This window comes from Schistocerca gregaria, chromosome 7, assembly GCF_023897955.1.
Source record: "Schistocerca gregaria isolate iqSchGreg1 chromosome 7, iqSchGreg1.2, whole genome shotgun sequence".
Classification (NCBI taxonomy): domain Eukaryota; kingdom Metazoa; phylum Arthropoda; class Insecta; order Orthoptera; family Acrididae; genus Schistocerca; species Schistocerca gregaria.
In genome coordinates this window covers 344,025,770-344,051,968 of record NC_064926.1, presented here as the reverse complement: position 1 = coordinate 344,051,968, position 26,199 = coordinate 344,025,770, and the positions used below count along the sequence as shown (strand labels likewise).

General features: G+C 42.6%; 1 protein-coding gene across 1 annotated transcript in view; it reads right to left on the bottom strand.

Moving 5' to 3' along the window:
• The window catches only part of LOC126282121 (cytochrome P450 4C1-like), a 67,546-nt gene that overhangs the window by 6,000 nt on the left and 35,347 nt on the right, over positions 1-26,199 (bottom strand). The window contains 7 exon segments of the mRNA XM_049981590.1: positions 1,385-1,564; positions 8,415-8,583; positions 8,660-8,728; positions 13,089-13,198; positions 13,283-13,355; positions 18,362-18,488; positions 23,308-23,377. Coding sequence (XP_049837547.1) covers positions 1,385-1,564; positions 8,415-8,583; positions 8,660-8,728; positions 13,089-13,198; positions 13,283-13,355; positions 18,362-18,488; positions 23,308-23,377 — 798 coding nt within the window.

The window sequence follows — 26,199 nt, the reverse complement described above, 5'->3', positions numbered from 1 at the left end:
AGTATTACGAGACGTTTAGAATTTCCCACGGCCGTTCACCAAGCCACAGTTCAACACGGCAGTGGATTATCAGTAGCTCGTCACACCACTCCGTCCTAAGCGCAAGTTGCCTTTGTTCATACGTGGTGTAAGACTGCTAGCGAATTGCTATACTCAAACATTTTCCAAGGCACTGTTAACTGCGAGGAATAATTATCGGCATCACATTTCACTTGACCGCCCCGACAAGTGTTGTCTCGCTCGTGTTCGCTAGAAGACTCGCAGTGAGTTGACAGTAACTGTTCGGCACCCGCTTATTTAAGTGCGCGCTAAAATGTCTTTCTCGTTTAAATTTTTATCATAGTTAATAAACTTAGGAAAATATTAATCATTCATCAGTTCAACTATGGTTGACCGGATGGCTGGAGGAGCATAGCAGTGTTCTAATAATAAATGTTAACTAACTATATTGTACTGACGAAATAAATCTCGGGTGAACAGCCTCGTATGAGTGTGCATAGGACACAATATTTCGGCAATGTGGTCGATTGCTGAAATATTGTGTCCTATACACATTCATACCAGGCTGTTCACTCGCGATTTATTTCGTCATAAAATACGCCCGGTAGAAATTGAAGTGTCACATCATATATTGTACAGCTTCGTGCCACGATCAGTATGTGATTCTCGGCTGTCTATACGGTACTCCAGCGCGATACAGTCACCACTAGCAGGTGCGTTCCCTTACTCTGAAACCACCTCCCGCACAATTCAGTGCACAGGACTCTTCCTACCTCCTTGCTATTGAATGTTCTTGTCTGACTGGCAACAAGTAGAAGTAAAAATGCAACGTGGGTTATGAATGCATCACAGATGACATCTCAGGGCGGCTATGTACGGACGGTAACGAAACTAAACTAAACTAAACGCCGTCCGAACAGGCCTTGGAAGGCCCCAACGGTACCGACCGGCCGCCGTGTTATCCCTCCGTCCAGGGGCGTCACTGGAGGCGGATATGGAAGGGCATGTGGTCAGCACATCGCTCTCCCCACCGTCGTTAGTTTTCGTGACCGGAGCTGCTACTTCTCAGTCAAGTAGCGGCTTAATTAGCCTCACGCGAGGGGCTGAATGCACCCCACTTGCCAACAGAGCTCGGCAGACTTGACGGTCACCCATCCAAGAGCTAGCCCAGTCCGACAGCTCTTAACTTCGGTGAACTGACGGGACCCGTTGTTACCACTGCGGCAAGGCCGTTGGCACATATACGTACGGTAGCAGGAACAAAAAGACATTCTCCACTCAGACTATGGCCGAGGAGGTACCGGCCGAGAGCTTGTGGATTTTAAACCACTTAATGCGGCTGGAAGCTTGAGGGAATTTTATCAGTACATATCATTATTCTTACCAATGCAGTTGCGCGGTCCTCCGCTGAAGGGCACGTAGGCGAATGGGTGCCTGCCCTGCACCCTCTCCGGCAGGAAGTTGTCCGGGTCGAAGCGCTCCGGGTCCGGCCAGTGGTCGGGGTCACGGTGGGCGTGGTAGATGTGCAGCGTCAGTGTGGTACCCTCCGGGATGTTGTAGCCGGCTGACAACAAGAATATGAGGTAGGCTTAGACTGCACCCAGAGAGGAGTCCATGATAAAGAATTTACACTGTCAATATGTACTATATTTTTTACCCTTTATACACTGTGATTTTAAATGCTGAGCTATCAGTTATCAGCATTCTCGCCCACTTCTAAGACATTACTAAGACAGTATGTAGAGCGAAAAAAAAACTGCCTTAGGTTTTTCATGCCGTCACCAACGACGTCATTAGGGCCAGAACACAAATTCGGATTTGAGAAGGTTATTATTTTGATGGTAACGATCCAGGAATATTTCGTAAGCAGTTTAGGAATTGAGCAGAAATTCAAAATTTGGATGGATGGACGGTGATTCGATCTGCCGTAAGCATTGTGCCGAATACGGTGGAAAATGGTCTCTGATAGTTGCAAGTTATTCAACCCAGCAGGAAAAACTGTGAGGTTTCGCAACTGAGCGCCAGAACACAGCTCGAAATTCCCAGCAATCTTCGCTGTCGTTACCTACTCATACACAACTGCAGTACGTTACACAGTTTCAATACATAGGTGGTTCTTACCAGAAAAATCATTAAAAACATGAAACGAGATAGCAAGAATCTAATTTTAATAGATAAAGAATAATAACCCGCAAACAACACTGTAATTCTGAACGTTAGAGACAAAGACAGTATCGATTTGAAACTGTACACGCTATCTACCCGAATACTGCTGGATGTAAACAATATTTAAACTAATTGTGTATATCCACAGTATCGAGGAGTGGCAGGTTATTTCTATATACAGCTCATTGTACACACTCGGTTCTTCCAGGAGAAAAGGGTTCTTTTATTCTCCAAATCTTTCAGACCTTTGTCATAAGCATTGTAGCTTTCTTCACACTTGCGGTATTTTACTACAGTGTGTAAAGGAATAGAGCAAGAAGTTTGGTCCAAACTTCATGAAGCTAGGAAGTTTTCGCTGTCTTACACTGATGCCCTTCATATAATGTAGATCATCAATATACCCAGGTACTCCAACATGCTATAAATAAATAGCTATCGAAAGAAACATTATAACTACGTATCTTTAAGAGCAGAGAAATGCATGAGGTCATATGTGTACAGCAGCTGTCACATGTCATTGCAAAATGAACATAGTGTACACAGGCTTTGCAGTCAGTACTAGTTTCAGATAATTTGCCTGTATCGCCCCCCCCCCCTCCCGCCCCTCTCCCACTCCCTCCCGCTTACAATTCTCATTCCTACTCCCTCAATTAACAATTCTGAATTACTATAGCATATTGCCATGATGGATAACACAACAAGTATAAACAATATACCTACGTACATCATGGATAATATAGCAGTTATAAGGCACGAGCAGTTGGTGCAGAAGTTTTACGAGAGTTAATGATGAGAAACATAAACAGCAGAACAGTTTGAAGTAATCGAAGTATTAAAGTTACGGGATTGAAGAAACAATAAGAGAAATGAGGCAAAACATAGGCTACTGTATGAAAGTTTAATCGTTACATTAGGCCAATAATTTTAACAGTTAAATGTATATGACACCAGTAATGACTAGGACGCAAAATCAATGGTTTACATTTTTTCAAGAATAAATCACAATGGTTCCACAATTGTTTCAGAGACCTCTGCTAAAAGGCGAAGGGAAAAGCAAACAACAGACGTTGAACATATTTCAATAGATAAACTGATTTCATTTACTAATTGGAAGAGCTGATGAGTTTATGTGACGGAAATTAGTCCGCAGCTCGTGGTCGTGCGGTAGCGTTCTCGCTTCCCGCGCCCGGGTTCCCGGGTTCCATTCCCGGCGGGGTCAGGGATTTTCTCTGCCTCTTGATGATTGGGTGTTGCGTGATGTCCTTAGGTAAGTTAGGTTTTAGTTAGGTTTAAGTAGTTCTAAGTTAGTGGGGACTGATGACCGTAGATGTTAAGTCCCATAGTGCTGAGAGCCATTTGAACCATTTGACGGAAATTAAAATTAACGGATAGGGTATTCTGAAGACTAATAACCTCTTTTAGACTGCATGTATAATATAGCACCTCTTAATGTTCGACTGGAAATGTTAACGAGCGTAACCAAACCCATGTATTTCTTCCTTTGACGTAAGAACAGTGTTTTCAATAATGCAGTACAACGGAAAAACGAAACTGGTAACTTGCTTTGTGAGGAATCGCTGATATCTACAGTGTCCAAAGAGTAACGAGCACGAGTGTGATAAATAAAATCACTTTCCGCCATCTACTTTCTTATGGCTATAACGTAAACCAGAAAATGATGTATTCGAATCATTCAAGCCTACTCTTGCCTTTTTTTCTAACTGACACTGACGCTGATCGATATACACTGTAAGACAAAAAATAATAACGCCCCGCGAAGGAGTTATCCAAATAGGCCAAAACAACTACCTACGGAAAATGCTAAACTGTAAATTTTGGGTTCCGGTGGATGTATGGGTAGCGCTGCAACGCAGTTTGGGACAGTGATAGTAAACAGGGAACATGTCGATACCAGGGCAAAAGGTCTTTGTACATTTCATTACTTGTGCTCAGTAGGACAGTAACTGTACCTCGCAGGCTGGCATATGAACAATACAGGCAGATGTCAGCAATCGAGGGAGGACGTGTAGCTGGTTTGAGTACTCGACGAATCGCTCAACATTTGAGTAGGAGCGATGCCACTGTTCGACGATATTGGCAGGAATGGGTGAACCATGGCAGAATACTGCATCAAGAAGGGAGCGATCGACCCAGAGGGATGACTAGAAGACCAAGCAGTCGTCAGAGAGGCACTCAGAGCATCAAATTCATCATTATCATCGACCCGACGTGCAACTGGAGCATCAGTAGTCTTAAGGACCATTCACAGATGTCTCTCAGAAAGGCAGCTGAGCTCCTTGCGCCGACTACCCCCTTACGCCATCATTCAGCTGTGTACGCCGAGAAGCCCGTCTGCAGTGGTGTCGAGCACATTCGGTCTGGAATCTGATTTACTGGAGTAGAACTGTCTTCTGTGACGAAACCCGCTTCGAAATGAACTCCTATGACCAGCTAAGACATGTCTAGGCAGGCATATGAAAGAACGCAAAATCCCCAAGATTGGCGAAGTTTCACAGAAGTTCGAAATATGGCGCGTACTTCAATGCGGGATACTTTTAATAATTTCCACAACGAAATTCTGTCTCGAAATCTGGCAGAAAACCCAAAGAGATTCAGGTCATACATAAAGCACACCAGTGGCAAGACACAATCAATACCTTCACTGCGCTATAACAACGGTGAAGTCACTGATGACAGTGCCACTAAAGCAGAGTTATTAAACACGGTTTTCCGAGACTCCTTCACCAAAGAAGACGAAGTAAATATTCCTGAATTCCAATCAAGAACAAGATGAGAAACATAGAAGTAGATATCCTCGGTGTAACAAAGCAGCTTAAATCACTTAATAAAGGAAAGGCTTCCAGTCCAGATTGTATACGTCTGGTTCCTCTCAGAGTGTACTGATAAAATAGCTACATATTTAGCTATTGTATACAACCACTCGCTCACAGAGGGATATGTACCTAAAGACTGAAATGTTGCTCAAGTCACACCAATACCCAAAAAGGGAAGTAGGAGTAATCCGCTGAATTACAGGCCTAGATCACTAACGTCGATTTGCAGTAGGGTTTTTGAACATATACTATATTCGAACATTTAGAAGTACCTCGAAGAACTATTTATTGCCATATAGTCAGCACGGATTCAGAAAATATCGTTATTGTGAAATATAACTAGCTCTTTATACTCATGAAATAGTAACTGCTATCGACAGGGTATGTCAAATTGATTCCATATTTTTGATTTCCAGAAGGCTTTCGACTCCGTTCCTCACAAGCGTCTTCTAACCAAACTGCGTGCCTACTGAGTATCGCCTCAGTTGTGCGACTTGATTGGGGATTTCCTGTCGGAAAGGTCACAGTTAGAAGTAATAGACGGAAAGTCATCGAGTAAAACAGAAGTAATGTCCGGCGTTCCCCAAGGAAATATTATAGGCCCCACATTGCTCCTGATCTATATTAACGACATAGGAGACAATCTGAGTAGCCGTCTTAGATTGTTTGCAGATGATGCAGTCATTTACCGTCTTGTAAAGTCATCAGATGATCAAAACGACTTGCAAAATGATTTAGATAAGATATCTGTACGGTACGAAAAGTGGCAATTGACTCTGAATAAAGAAAAGTGCGAAGTTATTCACATTAGTACTAAAAGAAATCAGCTAAATTTCGATTTCGCGATAAGTCACACAAATCTGCGGACTGTAGATCAACTTAATACTTAGGGATTACAATTACAAATAACCTAAATTGCAACGATCACATAGATAATATTGTGGGTAGAGAAAACCAAATACTGCGATTCATTGGCAGAACACTTAGATGGTGCAAGAGGCCTACCAAACTGACTGCTTACACACACTTGTCCGCCCTATTCTGGAGCGCTGCTGTGCGGTGTGGGATCCGCATCAGGTGGGACTGGCGGATGACACCGAAAAAGTACAAAGAAGGGCAACTCGATTTGTATTATCGCGAAATACGGGAGATAGTGTCACAGACATGATACGTGAATTGGAGTGGCAAACATTAATAATTAGCTTTCTCCTCCGATTGCGAAAACATTCTGTTGGCACCCACCTACATAGGGAGAAATGATCATTACGATAAAAAAGAGAAATCGGGGCTCGCACGAAACATTTAAGTGCTCGTTTTTCCCGCGTGCCGTACGAGAGTGGAACGATAGAGAGGCAGTGTGAAGGTGGTTCAATGAACCCTCTGACAGGCATTTTTTGTGAGTATCAGAGTAATCACGTACATGTAGATGTGGATGTAGACGTCTAGAGACGCCCAGGAGAGCGGTGGGATACCATCCTGACTCTCACCTGCCATATGGTCCGGTAACCTAGAGTGATGGTTTGGGGCGCCATCTCATCCGTGATACCGTTATAGCACAGCGATATGTCGGCTACGCCCTGTTTTGCTGCTCTTCATGGCAAGCCATCCCGGGCTTACATTTCGGCAAAATAATGCCCGAGCGCACACCATGAGAGTTTCTACTGCTTGTCTACATGTTTGCAAAACCCTACCTGTAATAATAAAGTCACTGGATCTCTCCCCAATTCAGAATGTTTGGAGAATTATGGGCAGGATGCTTCAACCAACTTGGGATATTGACGATCTAACGCGCCAATTGGACAAAATTTGGCACTATATACCTCAGGAGGACATCCAGCATCTCCATCAATCAATGCCAAGTAGAATAATTGCTTGCTTAGGAGACAGAGGTGGACACACTCATTATTGAATTACCCTTGAATAAATCATCCATTTTTTTCTGAAATGGTAATGATTTGTTCTTCATAGTGTATTGTGTTTAACACTTCAATGAAAAATCTATACATTCGACTTGAGAATTATTACTGAGCTCAGCCCTGCCACCAACGTACTAACATACGTGCATTTAAGTCCTTACAGAAATTACGACTTCCGTTGGCGAAGTGTGAATAAGTTGAATCAGTTATCGAGTGGCAGTACGAAAATAGTTTCCGCTAACGTAACATATTATTTTGTCAAACACACTCTCGCTTATACAGATGAAACATCCTGCAGAATTTAAGTCGAGATCCGATTCAGATATTAAAATTAACAGTTCACTCGTATTTCAATTAAGCATTTAAGCAGTCAATATATTCTCAGTTTTTGCATATATTCCGTTCAATACATGAATTACAAATGTACTTATATGACTTTATATTACAGTAAATACTAGTCTAGTCATGAAACTAATAACAAACAAGCAGACGGAGAGCCCACTCTATTGATATTTACTGGATATCTTCCCAATATATGACGGTTCCTATATTTTCGCGTTCAAGGAAGACTCCTAGTTTGCCTGCCTGGTGGAAAGACCATGTAGTTCGTGCAGAATGTTGATGTTTATTGATTTGAGCGACAGGATACATAGCAGACGTTACTGCCTTCCAATTAGAACAAATTGTTTTTATATTACCTTACATACAACTGATTGGCCAGCTGATGAAGTAGAGTTGGATTGTTCGAGTAAAGGCTGCGCCGTTACGTTTCGTCGTTGTGAAATCTACTACAAACTAGACAGATTGTAGGCATAGAGTTCTTTTCATTGTATTTTGTAGCCGTATGGAATCTTCTCTTAAAATAAAGCTCAGTTGTTCAGGTGTTATAACGGAAATTAGCAGTCTCTAATGATACGCATGTCTACGGTCTCCTCCCTCCTTTTCAGTTGATATTAAGGACAATACTTACACAAGCGCTCACCATTACACGATACAGTAACATGTCACTTACTGGAATATTTCACTGACTAGTAGTCATAAAATACCCCAACAAACGCGGGGGCAGAAATTTTCGTCATTGATAAGAGTATCACAATTCAGACAGATTGTAGGCGTAGAGTCCTCTCATCAGATTCTGTAGCTTTATGCAGTCTTGTCTTAGAAACTTCAGCTTCCAACAAAAGAGAACACAATTAAGTTTATTGGTCTCTCACTGAAGTGGAGAACATTTGGATGGCAAATGCTCAAGACTAGTTAAGGCAGTCATAAACGAGTGTTAACTGTTATTATCGACAAAATGCGAACTGAAAAGCAACTGGAACGACAGGATAAAAGTTACATAGCTCCGACTGTCATGGAGTTATTCTGTTACGAAACTTGTTTACTACTTATTGTAATTACATATACATTAAACTGAAGTTTCGATTTTAAAGGGCTAATTAATTTGAGTAACAGCTTCATGTAAATACAGTCGTCTTAAGTCACCTAATGCACATACCTATTTGTACATCTTGAGTGGCCCTGCGTTGGATGAAAGGCACACTTGGATAAATTCTCAAGGATTCCTTGATAACCATTTCAAGATATTTCATGTTATTCAGATCCTGCATTGTCGGTGCTCTCTGGTCGTCTTGGAATATATCTTTCATTTCGGCGTATACTCTCTCCTGCAAACAGAGAATCACGGTATCTTAACGTCCGCAGCCGCTTCGTCACGCCGTCAAGCTGTCTGGTAACACTCACCTGTACATCTGGATGGTGCCCCAGCAAGATGAGAACCCAGGACATGCCAACTGTGGTCGTGTCGTGACCCTACGACAGACATACCTCTTAATGCGAGAGTTTGGAAGAATGGAACACATCTGAATAAGGGGTTAAGGGGTTGTTAGTGCATTCTGCAAATTTAAACAATAGCGTGGACATCAAATATACTAGAATAGGCCGCAGTGATAATCACGTCTCGTGTACCTTCACATTCCGAATTTCGCGGCTCTGTTACAACGTAATTAAATTGCCAAATGTGCAGAACAGTCATTAAGTTACAAAATAACCAATCCCTTTGACTTTTACGTTGAGTGAAGGCACTGTAGGCGCTTGGGATAGGGGTGAGATGAACTTACGATGGATGGACGCGGTATGACTGCAGATGACATTGCCGGCCAGAGTGGCCGAGCAGTTCTAGGAGCTACAGTTTGGAACCGCGCGATCGCTGCGGTCGCAGGTCGAATCCTGCCTTGGGCATGGATGTATGTGATGTCCTTAGGTTAGTTAGGTTTAAGTAGTTCTACGTTCTAGGGGACTGATGACCTCAAAAGCTAAGTCCCACAGTGCTCAGAGCCATTTGAACTATTTTGCAGATGATATTCGTTAAGTAGACATATTCGTTTTATATTCCACCATTCATTACTTCACGTATCTGCCATCATGAACAGAGAAGAAATGCTGAATCAATGGACAACCAGAGGTAGGAGGAGGTATATCCTAAGCATTCTTTGTTGCCACTTAATGAATATTCTTCACGGGAAAAATCACACTTTACGACATCATCACTAAGGCCGACAGAAGAGCTCATGACACGTCCTGACAGTTACAAAGTGGTTCTCGTCAAACAACAATGACATCAATGGTAATAATCTGCATTCATGAGCTTCGGTGTGGAGATTGCATAACTCTTGAAAAATGACGTGATTCAACGATTCTATGTTTTAAATTATTCTGTCTACTACCTTCAGATACCATTCGTTTTCAAATGCATCTAACTAACATACCAATCACCATAACAAAAAAAAGAGAGAAAAAACGTTAAGGTGATATAACTACATTGGATGCAACGTTAAACAAACGTATTAGTTACCATAGTGACAGATGGAGACTCATCGCTGTCAGCTCCTTAAAAAAAATCGCATGCTATGCATACTTGTGCACAGCCCTCTCAGCAACAGTAATAATCTAAGACATAAGGTGTTTGACAGGCAAAGTGCTTTCAAGAACAATATTAAAATGCCACATCTAGCCAGAAGCATCAGGGAAACGAACCATGTAATGTGTACAACAAAACATACTGTACGATCACCTGTTCATATTACTGTCACATGTGCTTGAATGCATGAGAAAATTTCAAATGTCAGTCAGTGAATAAAAGTACTTACTGTAATATCGATACGATTTCACAGTATACCTCTGTCTTACACGAACAGTTACGTGGGGGACGCGGATACTTATACACAAAGCGGTGCCTCATGTGAGCACCGGTACAGACACATCTCGAACCATTGTCAAGACGTGTTTCGTCGACGGAACGTAACTGCTAGTACCATATATGTTCGGTACGTCAGTGGTAAGCGACAAATACAGTGTCTAATCTCGAATTTAATATTTTAGTGTATAAAACTGAAGAGTGTGTGAAGTTGTACCTATATCTTTATTGTAAAACAATGCATTCGCAACTATAGCATTACAACTATAGTACATCACAACATGAAATAGGTATCAGAAATGAAGAACGGGGAAAACAAACTCGTTAGGTTTCGTAGATGAGCGGCGCCCACACAGAAAATAAATAAGGTAAAATAGTAACAATGGATCAAAGGTAAAACAAATAAAATTAAGAGGTCAAAGTGTTCATCGTGTTGTATGTGATCTATATCTGTATATTAAAGAGTATGTGTCTACGAGCATGTCTGTGTGTTTGTGTGTGTGTGTGTGTGTGACACCATTTCACAGAATATAACCATTGTTTGAAACTGTTCAACAATTAACATATATTACTTCCAATAGATTAGGCATACAAATCGTACAAGAAAACGACCCACTTGGCAAATACCTTCATATGAAAAAAAAAAAGAACTTTATTTCGTTTAGTGTAATAAAATTGTGCTGGAATCAAAGTGGAAAGATAAAAAGAATTATAGTGGACGGGGTAAACATTTAAAAACATAGACTTTTACACTAACAGTTAAAATGTTCGCAGGGAATATAGAGAATGAGATTCGTAAAAAACCAGAGGGGGTAGCATAGAGTGGTGATATACACTGCTTAGGTTATATACGTTTGCTCTCTGTTGCTGATTCAGGGCACAGTGGACGAGATTGAAAATTATTATGATCGCGTGCGGAGTCATAATATGACAATTCAAGACAATCCAGCACATTTAATTGCAGATATATGCGTAGCAAGCGATTTCTTTTAAGAAATTGAATACGATGTTTTTCACTTATTCTTTAGGTACTTCTAGGTAGAACAATTCCATATTTAAGGTTGAGTAATTGTTTTTTTGTTAATTTTTGATTATTTGAAAACTGGGTGCGTCTGGAAGGGCACTAGTTCTGAAGTAACAAAAGAATATAGGCAAAGATAATATCTACTTGCATAGAGTGTTGTGTGTCAGACTTATTTCATTACATCAAAATTACACTTTACTCAACGGACAAAAAATGAAGCACAATAAATAATTAAACTACACAGCATTACAGGCCTTGACATTGGCCGAAAAACTGGTAAGTGGATTATGTCTTCGTTTATAATGTTTGGTTACCTAAGAACTGGTGTCCCTTCCAAGCGCTAGTCAGTTTCCCGAAGATAGTCCAATAACCCGGTAAAATAGCTTGAAATAAACAAAAATGACTAGAACGAAAACGGTGTGCTTTTTATTATATTTTAAAAATAAGAACAATGTGCCCACATCCATTATTGTAGGTAACTACTATGTTCGTTTAACACTGTATTCAATGTAGCTATATGAATTTAATGTTTTTGCTCTCGTATTATGGTGTGTTGTATGTTTTCTTTAGATTCACTTCAAAACGGAGAATATCTGTAACTATCAGTACAAATAAGGTCATTTAAAACACAACTTGGTGGAATCATGTCATTTTTCTAATTTATTGAGTCTGTGGAACCAATTCTGAAGAAAGTAAGGAAATTTTACGCTAACGTAGTTTGAGTGGGACCTGTGTACAGGTCACAGCAGTAAAGAGAATTGCGTACGTCTACAAGCCCTGATCATACTCTTCGATCATATTCTATAACCATATGATGACCTCCTCATTTCATTTACATGTATTAAGACAGAAAAATGAGCAAGGATGTAAGTTAACCATGTTAATAAATTAATATTGACCATTTTGAATTTTTTGTACTTTTTCCCGCTGATAACCAAATATCGTACCGCGTCACTTGGACCTAAAATATACCAAGGAGAGGAATGTGCCGACCACCGTTTAATGTATTAACAACATCGTGTGCAGAAACTGGTCTTGTAAACGCTGACTTTTATGCCTTTTTTGTTGCATCGAAGCAAATAGTTTCTAATGTACCATTACGTTACACATGTGCAGTAGCAATACTCGAAGCTGTCTATTATAGTGAAAGTCTTTCTGTTCCCATAAGAAGTTTCCATGCACTCGATAATCTCACATTAACATCCGACTCTGAATATGAAAAAAGAATCCTAAATGTTCACTTTTATGTCACCGTTGCGTGATACATGTGCAATCGCAGTACTCTACGCTTTCTATCGTTCAAAAGGTCGTTCTGTTCTCGTAAGGACTTTACATGTACCTAAAGAGCCAGCGTTAATATCCGACACTATATTATGTGGCTTCAGTTGCCTGAGACTGTTGTCATGTGTGTGTGAACTGCGTCTCCGTGAGTGGGTGTACTTGTATTTATCGTCTATTTTTGACAATTTTTTTATTTGTGACAGTCTTTTTGTTGTGCCTGTGCAACTCAACATCTCCCCTATATGGTGAATAGCTACTTTACTTTTCACAATATTGTGACATTCCATCCCAGATTTTCCATTCTTCGACTATATGACAAAAAGTTGCTATAAATATTCATTTTTTGAGTGACTTTCATTAGGAAGTGAATAATTTGTTGGACTTGGACTGGTAATGGTTAAAGGACGCGACTGGAATCTCGAGATAATTTTATGAGTAATGGCGTATGCTAACGAGTCAGAAGATAATACTCGTATTTGCATAAAAACTGCTGCACTATCTGCGCAGAATAGTGAGAAACATCACAGATAAAGGAATGGGGTTCCATACCTTTTGAATAATTTAGAACAATGATACTAATTTTGAGTTCTGGTGTTTTGAGTTGAAGTCTCGGAACTCTGTACTGGTAACTACATATTGTAGATAACTTCCCACCGGCAGAGCGGGCTCACCTCAAACATAAAAGTGTCCACTTCCTCCTGCAGCTCTTTGTCGGTTAGTTTCTGCCCATCCTCAGACTCGACGAGTAGCATGTCCAGGAAGGCCACACGTCGCTTTCTCCCTGCAAACATTGACACCACAACAGAGGTGATACACGTAATGCAGCAACAACTAAAAGCCTCCCTGTGTCATAAAAGTCACATACCAAGATCGTCGTACTGTGACGCCTTTTCGTCACTTTTTTTGGTCTTTCTCGACTGCTTCTTCTGTTGAATGACCTGCAAAAAAAAAAAAAAAAAAAAAAAAAAAAAAAAAAAAAAAAAAAACACAGGTGATTACACACTGGTCAGTGATACAGCGGTGTTGTAAAGCCATTACCAATATCTAATTCCCATTATCAGCCATGTCAATGTCAATGAAGTATAATTCTACGACAGTTGTCGTTGTGGCCATATTCCCAAAGACTGGTTTGACGCAGAACGCTGAAGTATCCAGTGCAAGGCTCGCTATCTCTGAATAACTACTGCAATCCACATCCAACCCATAACCCGTCTGCACAGTTTCAGTTCTGCCAGTAGCTAGTCTCCTACCTTTCAAACATCACAGCAGCTGTTCTGCGAAGCTTGCGCAACTAGCACTCCTGGATGAAAGGATATTGTGGAGACATGGTATGGCCATAGCCTGGGGGACGTTTTCAGAATGAATTTTTCACTCTTCAGTGAGGCAAAGAGTTAGAGTCTCGGTTCAGCATACAGTTTTAATCTGCCCAGAAGATTCATATCACCGCACACTCAGTTGCAGAGTGAAAATATCATTCTGGCATGCGGAATGGTTTTTCACGTCTGGCTTCCCCAAGGATATCAGCAGTTCTTCGTCTACTCCAGGGCACGTGTATCAACGTAGGTCTTTCAGCGCCCCGGCAAATTCTTGTTACAGTATCATATCTCTCATACTATCTTCATCTGCTACCTCTCCCCTTCCTACAAAATTGTCTACAAGTTCATTTCCACTGTACATAACCTCTCGCTATTCCTTCCACCTTTCCGCTTTCTCTTCTTTGCTTAATACTGGATTTCCATCTTACCTCTTGAGTTTCGTACAGATGCTTCTCCTCTCTCCAATAAGTCTTTAATTTTCCTAAGGGCGGTATCTATCTTTCCCGTAGTTCGATAGACTTACACTTGTCCTCTAGTCATTTATGTTTGCCCATTTTGCAACTTTTTGGAAGATTGGTGTTGCCAGTTTCAGTTGTTGCATTTTTATACACAATCCAAAAATAGTTTTGCATCAATCTGCTGACCAGAACTCCTGAAGACAGACATTGACTGTGGATATTGTATCGCAGACACAGTCCCTTTGACTGTTCACAGATGTCATTAAACCCGCCCAAAGATGTAATCACCCATGCATGGGCAGCGCCTAATAGACGGAGGGGTCCGACTGCCGATAAGTTCCACTCAATCCGCCAGGAAGGTGGTACACGGACCGTGTTGTCTGTTGTTCAAACAAGCCTAGATGGTCAATACCGCGGTTCGATTGCGGCCGCATTGTTACTTCGTGCCAGGAAGGGCTCTCATCAAGGGAAGCGCTCAGGCGTCTCGGACTGAACCAAAGCGAAATTGTTCTCACACGGAGACAGAAAGGCAGAAACTTTAAATAACATGGTTCGCTCAGTCCACTCAAGGGCTACTACTGCAGTGGATTACCACTACCTACGGATTATGGCTCGGAAGAACCCTGACACCAACAACACCTTGTTGAATAATGTCTTTCGTGCAACCACAGAACGTCGTGTTACGACTCAAACTGTATGCAATAGGCTGCACGTTGCTCAACTTCACTCCCGACGTCTCTTTCGAGGTCCATCGTTGCAACTACGACACCATGCAGCGCGGTACAGATGGCCCCAACAACATGCCAAATGGACCGCTCAGGATTGACATCACGTTCTCCTCAACGATTAGTGCCCAATATGCCTTCAACCGTCGGAGACGTGTTTGGAGGCAACCCGCTCAGGCAGAACGCCTTAGAGACACTGTCCAGCGACTGCAGCGAGGTGGAGGTTCCCTGCTGTTTTGGGGTGGCATTATGTAGGGCAACGTACGCCGCTGGTGGTAATGGAAGACGCCATAACGGCTGTCCAATACGTGAATGCTGTCCTCCGACGTATAGTGCAACCATATCGGCAGCATACTGGCGAGGCATTTGTTCTTATGGACGACAATTCGCGTCCGCATCGTGCACAACGTGTGAATGACTCTCTTTAGGATAACGACATCGCTCGATTAGAGAGTGGCCAGGATGTTCTGCAGACATGAACCCTGTCCAACATGCATGGGATGGATTTAAAAAGGCTCTTTACTGACGACGTGATCGATCAATCACTCTGAGGGATATACGCTGAATCGCTGTTGAGGATTGGGACAATCTGGACCAACAGTGACTTGATGAACTTGTGGATAGTAGGTCTCGCTGTATGGTGGTACAACATGCAATGTGCGATTTCCATGAGCAATAAAAAGGGCAGAAATGATGTTGATGTTGACCTCTATCCCAGTTTTCTGTACAGGTTCCTGAACTCCCAGAACCGAGGTGGTGCAAAACTTTATGATGTGTGTATTTTCCCCTACCACCATATAAATTCGTTATTTTCTACGATGTCCAAGAATTTTTAATAGATCTTATCTTTTTACCTATAATCCTCTGCTGTCCCCAGTATTTCATGGCTTAAAGCTATCCACTGGACTTCCGTGTTCCTTAAAAAGAAAAGGAACACGTCTAACTGCATCCCACATACAAGAATACCAAAAGATCATATTTGCGTACCTGAGCAGTGAAATATTATGAGCACACTTGGACACAAGGGAACGCTTCTTGAGCTTCACTAGTGTCACCTTCATCAAAACACAAAAGGCACATTAAGACATGTAATGAGAGCAACTTGGTCCGTCGCTGCTACGTATCCGCACGAAATTTTCCAGGAACAGTTTGCTGCTTTCTGACCTATGAGGTAGAATGAACACGTTGTATAATGTTGCAGCGTGTCTGCAAAGCTCGGCTCCACAATCATCGCAGAAGGAGTAATAGGTTTGAGGCGCGTCACAGTCTGATTGCCGACGTGAGTGGTAGGAGGTACTTGAGAGCTCCGCTGTACCAGCATCTCTGTCGTACCAGACTGCAGTGCCTCCGTTATCTGCAATCCGCTTCTGGCTTATGGATATCTGTCAGAGAGATATTAATGCTTTCCGTAGTTGACAAACCAGTTCGTTTCACAACATCTCAACCTTCAAACACCTTTACACAGATATTAGTGAAGAGATTTTTTAAGCGATCATGAGTAAAGGATTTCAGTATCACAACTCCCGTGGTCGACGGGTTGCAAAACCACTATCTGAGAGCCAGAAAACTCAGCCGATGACTGCTCCTATGGAATTTCATTTTCGTTACACTGCAGGCGGGGAAGGCCTACAAAGCAGATTAGCGACTGGCGATAAGAAATGAGTTTGCTGATCTACCTGGGAGCGGGGTTGGGGGTTGAGGGGAACAGTAAGTTCAAACGCCGCCCCCTCGTCCAACAAGCGGGAGAAAGAGTACATAAGTTTTTCAGTTAGTACGGCTGTAGGTATCATTTTAGGAGAACTAAAGGAATTTTGGATGTGGTTTCTAGTGAACTCGAAACGCCATACGCTTAATCATACAGACTGGAAAATTGCGCCAGTGTTTAAGAAGGGTAGTAGGAGTAATTCATCGAACTACAGACCTATATCATTGACGTCGGTTTGCAGTAGGGTTTTGGAGCATATATTGTATTCGAACATTATGAATCACCTCGAAGGGAACGATCTATTGATACGTAATCAGCATGGTTTCAGAAAACATCGTTCTTGTGCAACGCAGCTAGCTCTTTATTCGCACGAAGTAATGGACGCTATCTACAGGGGATCTCAAGTTGATTGAGTATTTCTAGATTTCCGGAAAGCTTTTGACACCGTTCCTCACAAGCGACTTCTAATCAAGCTGCGGGCCTACTGGGTATCGTCTCAGTTGTACGACTTGATTCGTGATTTCCTGTCAGGAAGGTCGCAGATCGTAGTAATAGACGGCAAATCATCGAGTAAAACTGAAGTGATATCAGGTGTTCCCCAGGGAAGCGTCCTGGGATCTCTGCTGTTCCTGATCTACGTATATAAATGACCTGGGTGACAATCTGAGCAGTTCTCTTAGGTTTTTCGCAGATGCTGTAATTTACCGTCTAGTAAGGTCATCCGAAGACCAGTATCAGTTGCAAAGCGATTTAGAAAAGATTGCTGTATGGTGTGGTAGATGATGAAGAAATCACTTCGACACAAGCCCGGAATAGGAGGTGGATTCTGAGATGCCACATGAGCTGACATCTGTGATCAAGAGATCGCGAATTATATCCTGAACGGCTCATCTCAGTTTTATTACATCTACATCTACATGATTACTCTGCAATTCACATTTAAGTGCTTGGTAGAGGGTTCGTCGAACCACAATCATACTATCTCCATACCATTCCACTCCCGAACAGCGGGCTTAACTCAGACGGATAACTAGAAGACAGTGTCACGGACTGAAGACGATCCCAGTCAGCAGGTTATGCAGAGTGCAAATTTTTCGCTTGTTTAAGAAATACGGCAACTAACAGAAATGAAAGTTATGTAGACAAAATATTTAGAGAGGTGTAGATTTATTTTTAAGTAAATTTTCTTTCACTACCCCAGTATTTTCTTTGTAGCCTACTGGAAGTACCTTTTTCCCATATCCATCGTATCTTGCAGATAGTATATAGCCATTCCACCAAGATGCTGCTGTAGCAGTTTTCACTAGCAAATTCGATATTCTATATGTAATGATATAATACTTATTTCAATATTATTACTCACAAAAATTTTACATACCGCTGATAAGAATTATTGTTGCGTCCTATTTCACCGCGAAAACAGTGAGGTGAGACACACTACCACAGGCTTCCTGTCAGATCCTTGAGCTACGTGGTGAATACTACATGCTCCCTACAAAGTAACCCATTCGACATATGGATCTGAAATTTTCGAATGTTACCAGCAGTTTTACATTCCTTGAGCTACGTGGTGAATACTACATGCTCCCTACAAAGTAAGCCATTCGACATATGGATCTGAAATTTTCGAATGTTACCAGCTGTTTTACATTGTACACGACGAACTCTACCTCACAAGTATTTCAATTGTTCCTTGGCTCATTGTGTTTTCAACTACTTCTGTATGTTAATGAGGTTTACCTTCCTGGTAAATCCGTGTAGAACATCCAGCTGCTTGTAGAACTTCTTCCCCGTCGGAGACATGCGGAAGATGAAGTCACTCAGAAGCCATGGCCTGACGACTCTCTTAATTGTGAGCTCGGCAATACTGTAACGAATATTCAAAACACACGTAGTAAATTTCTCAAGTCGATAACCGCGAGTAGCTATAATGGGAGGTTATGCGCAGTTTTTTTCCATATGCACCTTTAATTATTTTTAAACATTGCGTCAGCCTTACGCAAAACACAATGTAGGTTCTTTTTATGCAAACTTTTATTATCAGTGGGTATACATTCTATTCTGTTGCATTACTTTATGGTGTGTAAGACACGCTACAGCGTTGTATCCTACAGCATACCATTCGTTTGTGTCTGAGCTGATGTTAGAAATGTCAATAGATTCGTATAGAACGGAGATATAAGAATGAAAGGAGAGCAACGTGTACGTGTGCGTGTAAACTACAAGCGGCCAATGTAACAGAAGGTTAAGGGGGCACACTTTTTGTGCACGCTTCACGCCGTAAAATGGGATGAATAGAAACCATGGGGTGAAAGGAAACGAAACTTCCAAAATAGTTCTATGCTGTTGTGCAGGAAGACAAATAGCAACATTATTCAAAGATCAATTTGTTATGCTGTAGGACGATCTTTATGGTTGGAAATAAAGAACACACTTCGTACGCTGTGATCGCAGCATAGAAACATCTATCGTTCCAAGGTGACCGATTCCAACAGGCTCAATATCAGATGATGGAAGCATAAGACTGCTGAAACTGGTCGTCTTCGAACAATTGAAGTTTCAGTACCACGCACGCGGCGCACGAAGTGTGCTCTTCATTTCCATTGTTATTATTATTATTAACACTTATTACTTTTATTAATAATGCATACTGTTATTATGACTGTTATGTAATATCTTAAGTATATGTTGTTGCTGCTCAGAAGGCCTTAAGGATCTAATCCTTAGGCTGAATAAGCAATAAATAAACATATCGTTTTAAAGAAAGAGCTATTCTATATCCGCACAAAGTGTGTCAATGTAGGCACAGAAGTAGTCATAAGAGCCGACAGTGACTCGACAGCGAATTCGGGAGCTGAACCTCGGAAGAGAGAACGAAAATCAACAGGCGAATCAATCTACGGGGCAGCAGAGAGTTCGAATACAGCTTAGAGACAAGCACAAATGCGAAAACAGTGCACGGCGCAAAGCAAAGGCTAGGTCCGAGGTAGCTGAAAACAGCGTTAAGAACTGAAGGGGCGAGCCTATCGCCGCTGACAGGTAAAAACACCTCAACCAGTTGCTCTTCCCATGCCATGCTTCTCGTGCACCATCGATGATGGTGCTGGCGAGAATACTGAAGCCTACGTAGATGAGCTGTACAACTGTTCTACATGAATTTGTTTCCCGTCTTACCTATTATAAATGTATTATTACCGTAGAAGGAAATTAAATTTATTTTCTCGTGTTAGAAGAAATATACATCTTCGCAGTGAACTGACATGTGAGTTGAATGACTAGAAAAGTGCTGCAAAGAACAATTTGTATCGTTTAAGTGTTTTATTTACTTTTGATTGGTGATGATTGCCACTGTGCTATGTGAAGGAAATGGAATAGTTACAAGAGAAAGAAGGAAAATCCGTCATATATCGTCTAATTCGTTCTTTATTTAATATAGGTGCATCACCAGGTACCGTGGTTCTTTTTCCTGATCGTCCTGAACAGGCATCTGAAAGGAAAGTTGGCGCTGGTGATTTATCAGTGCTGTGAAATGTACAGGATGGTTACACTGATCAGCCATGGCATTATGACCGCCGACCTGCTATCGATATAAACCCGTCCAGGAGATAGCAGTGTCAACCGGCGAGGAATGACAGCTACTCAGACACACGTGCGGTGGATGTAGTATCAGTGACCGTTCTACTGATGTGCAGAATGGGGTACGTCGCGCGCTCTATCTGAGTCTGTCCGAGGGGGATTGTTATGGCCCGGATACTCGGTACGAGCATTTCGGAAGCTGAAGGACTTGTCTGGTTTCGAGGAGTCCTGTGGTGAGTGTCTCCAACACTTGGCGAAACCAAGGTGAAACAGCGTCCAGACGTCGTGGAGTTGGGCGGCCACCCCTCATTACAGGTGTCGGACGTCGTAGGCTGGGCAGCTAGGTAAAACAGGACAGGCAGCGAACTGTGGTGGAACAAAAATCAGACTTAAATGCTGGGCAGAGTACAAGTGTGTCTGAACACGCAGTGCATCGAACATTACTAACGTTGGGCCTACGCAGCCAACGACCTATGCAGCTGCCAATGTTAACAACATGACATCTGCAACTACGACTGAAATTGTGACGTTGGCAGAGTGGTAGAGGGTTGCATGGGCTGATGAATCCCGATACCTTCTTCATCATGCCGGTTGGAGGACACGAATCCGTCGTATTCCAGGAAACAGATGCACTGCGAGACAAAAATATTCAAATGTGTGTGAAATCTTGTGGGACTTAACTGCTAAGGTCATCAGTCCATAAGCTTACACACTACTCAACCTAAATTATCCTAAGGACAAACACACACACACACACACACACACACACACACACACACACACACACATCCATGCCCGAGGGAGGACTCGAACCTCCACCGGGACCAGCCGCACAGTCCTGCGAGGCGGAGACAAGCTAGCTGCTGCTGCATTTTGCTCCGGGGAAGATTTATGTGGGCATTCATGGGCCCAGTGGAGCTCAGGCAAGGAGCCATGGAGGCCAAGGAGTATCGTACACCGATTGCAGACGATGATCATGTTTCCCGACACCAGCGACATTTTAAAATAAGATAATGCGACATGTTAAAAGGCCAGGAGGGTAATGGAGTGGTTCGAGGAGCACGGTGACGAGTTCCAGTTGATGTGCCAGCCCTCCCCTAACTCGCCTATAGGAACTCGACCGAAGTCTTCTGGGATATGACTGAATGTGGCATTAGAGCTCATAGCTCCCCTCTTCGGAATGTACGCGAATTCGGTTACTGGTGTGTGCAGATGTGGTGCTAATTCCGTCCAGCGACCTACCAAGGTCTGTTTACTTCCACGCCACGACGCGTCGCCACTGTTACGGTGCCAGAGGTGGACATGCGGGATGTTAGATAGACGGTCACAGTGTTCTGGCTGATCATTCTATATCTAAACTTTCGCTACTTGACCCAGTGTACACAAAAAACTTTTCACCGTGTCGGTACCTCATTTTTTTTTAACAATTTTCTGACTGCGTTGCAGGATTTGCGTTGTTAGTGGTGTTAGTATCATGACTTGCCTTCAGGTGTCGGTACTGGTAAGTCGACGGAGAACTGAAACACAAGCATCGGTCAACACGGTACTGGACAAGGTGAACAGGGCCTTATTAAAACAAAGGCAATACTGCTGCTGCTATTTCGGAGTATCTACGTATCTGCAACGGTGTTGAAGAATTTGATTCGAAAGTTACAATTAAATGGTGATTTAGGAATTGCTCCTGGGAGAGGTCGACGGCCAATGGCGCGAGAAATTGTTGAAGTGCGATCTCCAAGCTTTGTACGACCTGTGTTACGACAGCTGAACAATCAGTGGTCCACCGCTGTTTCGAGCAACAGTTGACCAGTCTGTAAGTGAGGTTCAGTCTGACGTGGATGCAGATGGTCGTCACAATAAGCAGCGTTTGTAACCTGTAACGTAAAGAAGTGTGGAATCAACAAATGTTTCCCTCCAACGTGCATATTAAAATGTGTTTCTTTTAACTGCTTACTCGTTATTTCTCTACCGCATTTCCTTACGAATGTTTGCACAAGGTTTTACTGTCATACGATCACTCGTTTTTATGGGGACGTTCTCTAGTACTGAAAGTTTACACCATGCCCTTATTTGCATATTCTGCGGTGTCACACAGGCAACAATGGCTGCTCAGAATAAATTTCCGTTTCCCGTTCCAACGGAAAGCCCTCCAACCTAAGACGCTATCATTTACACAGCTCATACTCGTGTTTTTATTCTAACGCTAGACCACGAGCTGTAAAAAGTCTTACAGACGTTTAACACCGCCCCCCTCAAGTTGCTGAAATGTAGACACTGAAAGATCTCGATTTTTGTCAGTCGTTTCTGTTGTGGTTGGCAGGAGAGCCAACACCGTTACTACAGGAGGCCGAAATGCACGCGCTTTAGCTCACGCAGGCTGGCGTGAGGTCTGGAACATGACAAGGGAATTAGAATTGAGAAAAACGGACGCAGCTGGTGGAATACTTAGCTTTAATCCATTAATGACGAACGTCACTCTTGACGGTACATGATTTACAACATCAATAGAAACTGATCATGGCGCCTTGCTAGGTCGTAGCAAATAACGTAGCTGAAGGCTATGCTAACTATCGTCTCGGCAAATGAGAGCGTAGAAGTTAGTGAACCATCGCTAGGAAAGTCGGCTATACAAATGGGGTGAGTGCTAGGAAGTCTCTCTAGACCTGCCGTGTGGCGGCTCTCGGTCTGCAATCATTGACAGTGGCGACACGCGGGTCCGACGTATACTACCGGACCGCGGCCGATTTAAAGGCTACCACCTAGCAAGTGTGGTGTCTGGCGGTGACACCACAGTTTCAGATGTCCAGCTACCGACAAAAGTGACCTGGAGAATCGGACAGTTGGCAACAAATACTCATTTCCTCAGGAATACAGTAGTTCTTCTTTGTTCAGTGCACCACGCGTAGAGGATTGTACAACAGCATTTGATGCTTCCCTAAACACTCATTTTGGCAGGTAATATGGTTTTATTTCTCTCAAAATTTAATCATCCATTCAGTATCAGGGTCGACCATCCCATATCGTATCAAAATTTAAAATATTTGACCATTCCTCAAATATATATTAATTTTTACAACAATACTGTGTATACTCTGTAATTTAAGGTAACTTACTTGTACACCGCTGCTACATAATCAGAATCGATGTTGTGCTGTGCGTCGATTGAGGTCCCCATAGCAGTTTCTATTTAAAAAAGGAAGGAAACCGCCGTTAGTAGGGCAACACAATACAAATCACTCGGAACTGAGAGTGAAACGTGTGTGTAAGACACAGCGACATATCAGGACGCAGTATTTACAAGCTAGCAAGAGACCACGTTAAGCTCAACTGCACAAACACACATTTCGTAAATAAAAACAAGTTTGTCACAGCTAGGGACAAGCCAAGTACTACAATTATGACATGTTATACTAATTTAGAACTGTGACTGATTTTGATTGGCAGCCACAAGACACACGCAGTATAAAACAAAAGGAAATTAACGGAAAAAGGACTGAGGGCGCCACAACTATGTTTAGGTATAACACAAAACAATAATTTGTGTACTTGCAAAAAGGTAGACCCAGCCGTGATTAATTATTATTATGATAGTAACAACCTAAAAGCAGATCTATCTTAGACTGAAATCAAGGAAGAGCTTCAAGGAGCACAGCATCAGCATTTCCATCAGGCGATCTCACCAAACATACCTACTGAGAAATTCAGCAACATAAAGGATTTGGGAGATCAAAGAGGAAAATATTGCGGAATTGCGAATGCCGTGTGTGACATGGGAGACTCTAAACCGACTGAGGACAGGAGTGTCACGATGCAAGGCGAACCTCAGAAAGAGGGGTTCGTGGCTAAAGACCTGCAGGACCCACATGTAATGGTCTGCCGAAACCTGCCCGATCACTGTACCACAGAAAATCTGCATGCAGAGAATGATAAGGGCATCAAGACAGAGATATTCTGGAGCTTATGGTCCATCTGACAGAAAATGAAGAGCGCCGTATATTAGTATTATATTATATCTCAAATCAACATCCCTTTTTCTCAACACATAATAATCGTATAGGGAGTATGAGGTATCGTTAGAAAGGGTCTTGGACCACTGAATGCCGATTTTGCGCTAAAACGTACTATTTGCGGAAAATTTTAACATAGAAATAGCTTTTAATTTCTTGTTTTTATCAGTCTTGTGACTGGTATGGTGCGGCTCGCCACGAATTTCTCTCCTGTGCTAGCCTCTTCATCTTAGAGTAGCGCTTGCAGCCTACGTCCTCAATTATTTGCTGCGTGTGTTCCAGTCCCTGGTTTCTTATACAGTTTTTACCATCTTCAGCTCCCTCTAGTACGCTGGATGTTATTCTGTGAGTGTCTTAACAAGTGTCCTACCATCTTTTCCCTTCTCCTTACCAGTGTTTTCCATTATTCCTTTCGTCCCCGATTCTCCGGAGAACCTCCTTTTTCTGTACCTTATCAGTCCACCTAATTTTGAACATTCTTTTGTAATACCACGTCTCAAATACTTCGATTCCCTTCTTTCCTGATTTTCCTGCTGTTCACGTTTCACTACCATATAATATTGTGCTTCAAATTTACACGCTAATAAATTTCAATCGAAAATTTAGGTCTCAATTTGATAGTAGCAGACTTCTCTTGGGCAGAAAGGCCTTTTTTGCCGCTACTAGTCTGTTATTGATGTCCTCTTCACTCTGCCTAGGCAGTAGAATTCGTTAACCTCATCTACGCACATCAAAAAAACTTTCTGAATCACTTCGTTTCTGAGAGTTCCGGAACTGCACAGAAATATGGAATAGAGATCAACGTAACATCATTACCCATTTTTATTGTTCATGAAAACCACACATTGCATGTACTACCACTATACAGCGAGACTGTCAGAGGTGGTGATCCGAACTGATGTACACACCGGTACCTGTAATATCCAGCAGCACGTCCTCTTGCATTGATGCATGCCTGTATTCGTCGTGGTATATTATCCATAACTTCATCAAGGCGTTGTTGATCCAGATTGTTCCACTCCTCAACGGTGATTCGGCGTAGATTCCTCAGAGTGGTTGTTGGGTCATATCGTCTATAACCAGCCCTTTTCAATCTATCCCAGGTGTGTTTGTTTGATATGATTCATGCCTGGGTAACATACTGACCACTGCCTCGACATTATGCTGCCGATATTGTTGCACTATTGGTCGGAGGATGGCATTCACGTATCGTACAGCCGTTAAGGCGTCTTCCATGACCATCCCCGGGGTACGTCGGCCCCACATAATGCCACCCCAAAACAGCAGGGAACCTCCACCTTGCTGCTCTCGCTGGAAAGTGTGTCTAAGGCGTTCAGCTTGACCGCGTTGCCTCCAAACACATCTTCGACGATTGTCTGGTTGAAGGCATATACGACACTCATCGGTGAGGAGAACGTGATGTCAATCCTGAGCGGTCCATTCCGTATGATGTTGGGCTCATCTCTGCAGCACTGCATGGTGTCGTGGTTTCAAAGATGGACCTCGCCATGGACGTCAGGAGTGAAGTTGCGCTTCAAGCAGCCTACTGCGCACAGTTTGAGTCGTAACACGACGTCCTGTGGCTGCACGAAAAGCAGTATTCAGTATGGTGGTTTTGCTGTCAGGGTTCCTCCAAGCCATAATCCGTAGGTACCGGTCTCCACAGCAGTTGTAGCCCTTGGTTGGCCTGAGCGAGGCATGTCATCGACAGTTCCTGTCTCTCTGTATCTCCTCCACATCCGAACAACAATGCTTTGTTTCACTCCGAGACGCCTGGACACTTTCCTTGATGAGAGCCCTTCCCGGCACCAAATAACAATGCGATCGCGATCGAAACACGGCATTGACCGTCTAGGTACGGCTGAAGTACAGACAACACGAACCGTGTATCTCCTACCTGGTGGAACGACTAGAACTGATCGGCTGCCAGACCCCCTCCATCTAAATGGTTCACATGGCTCTGAGCACCATGGGACTCCACATCTGAGATCACCAGTC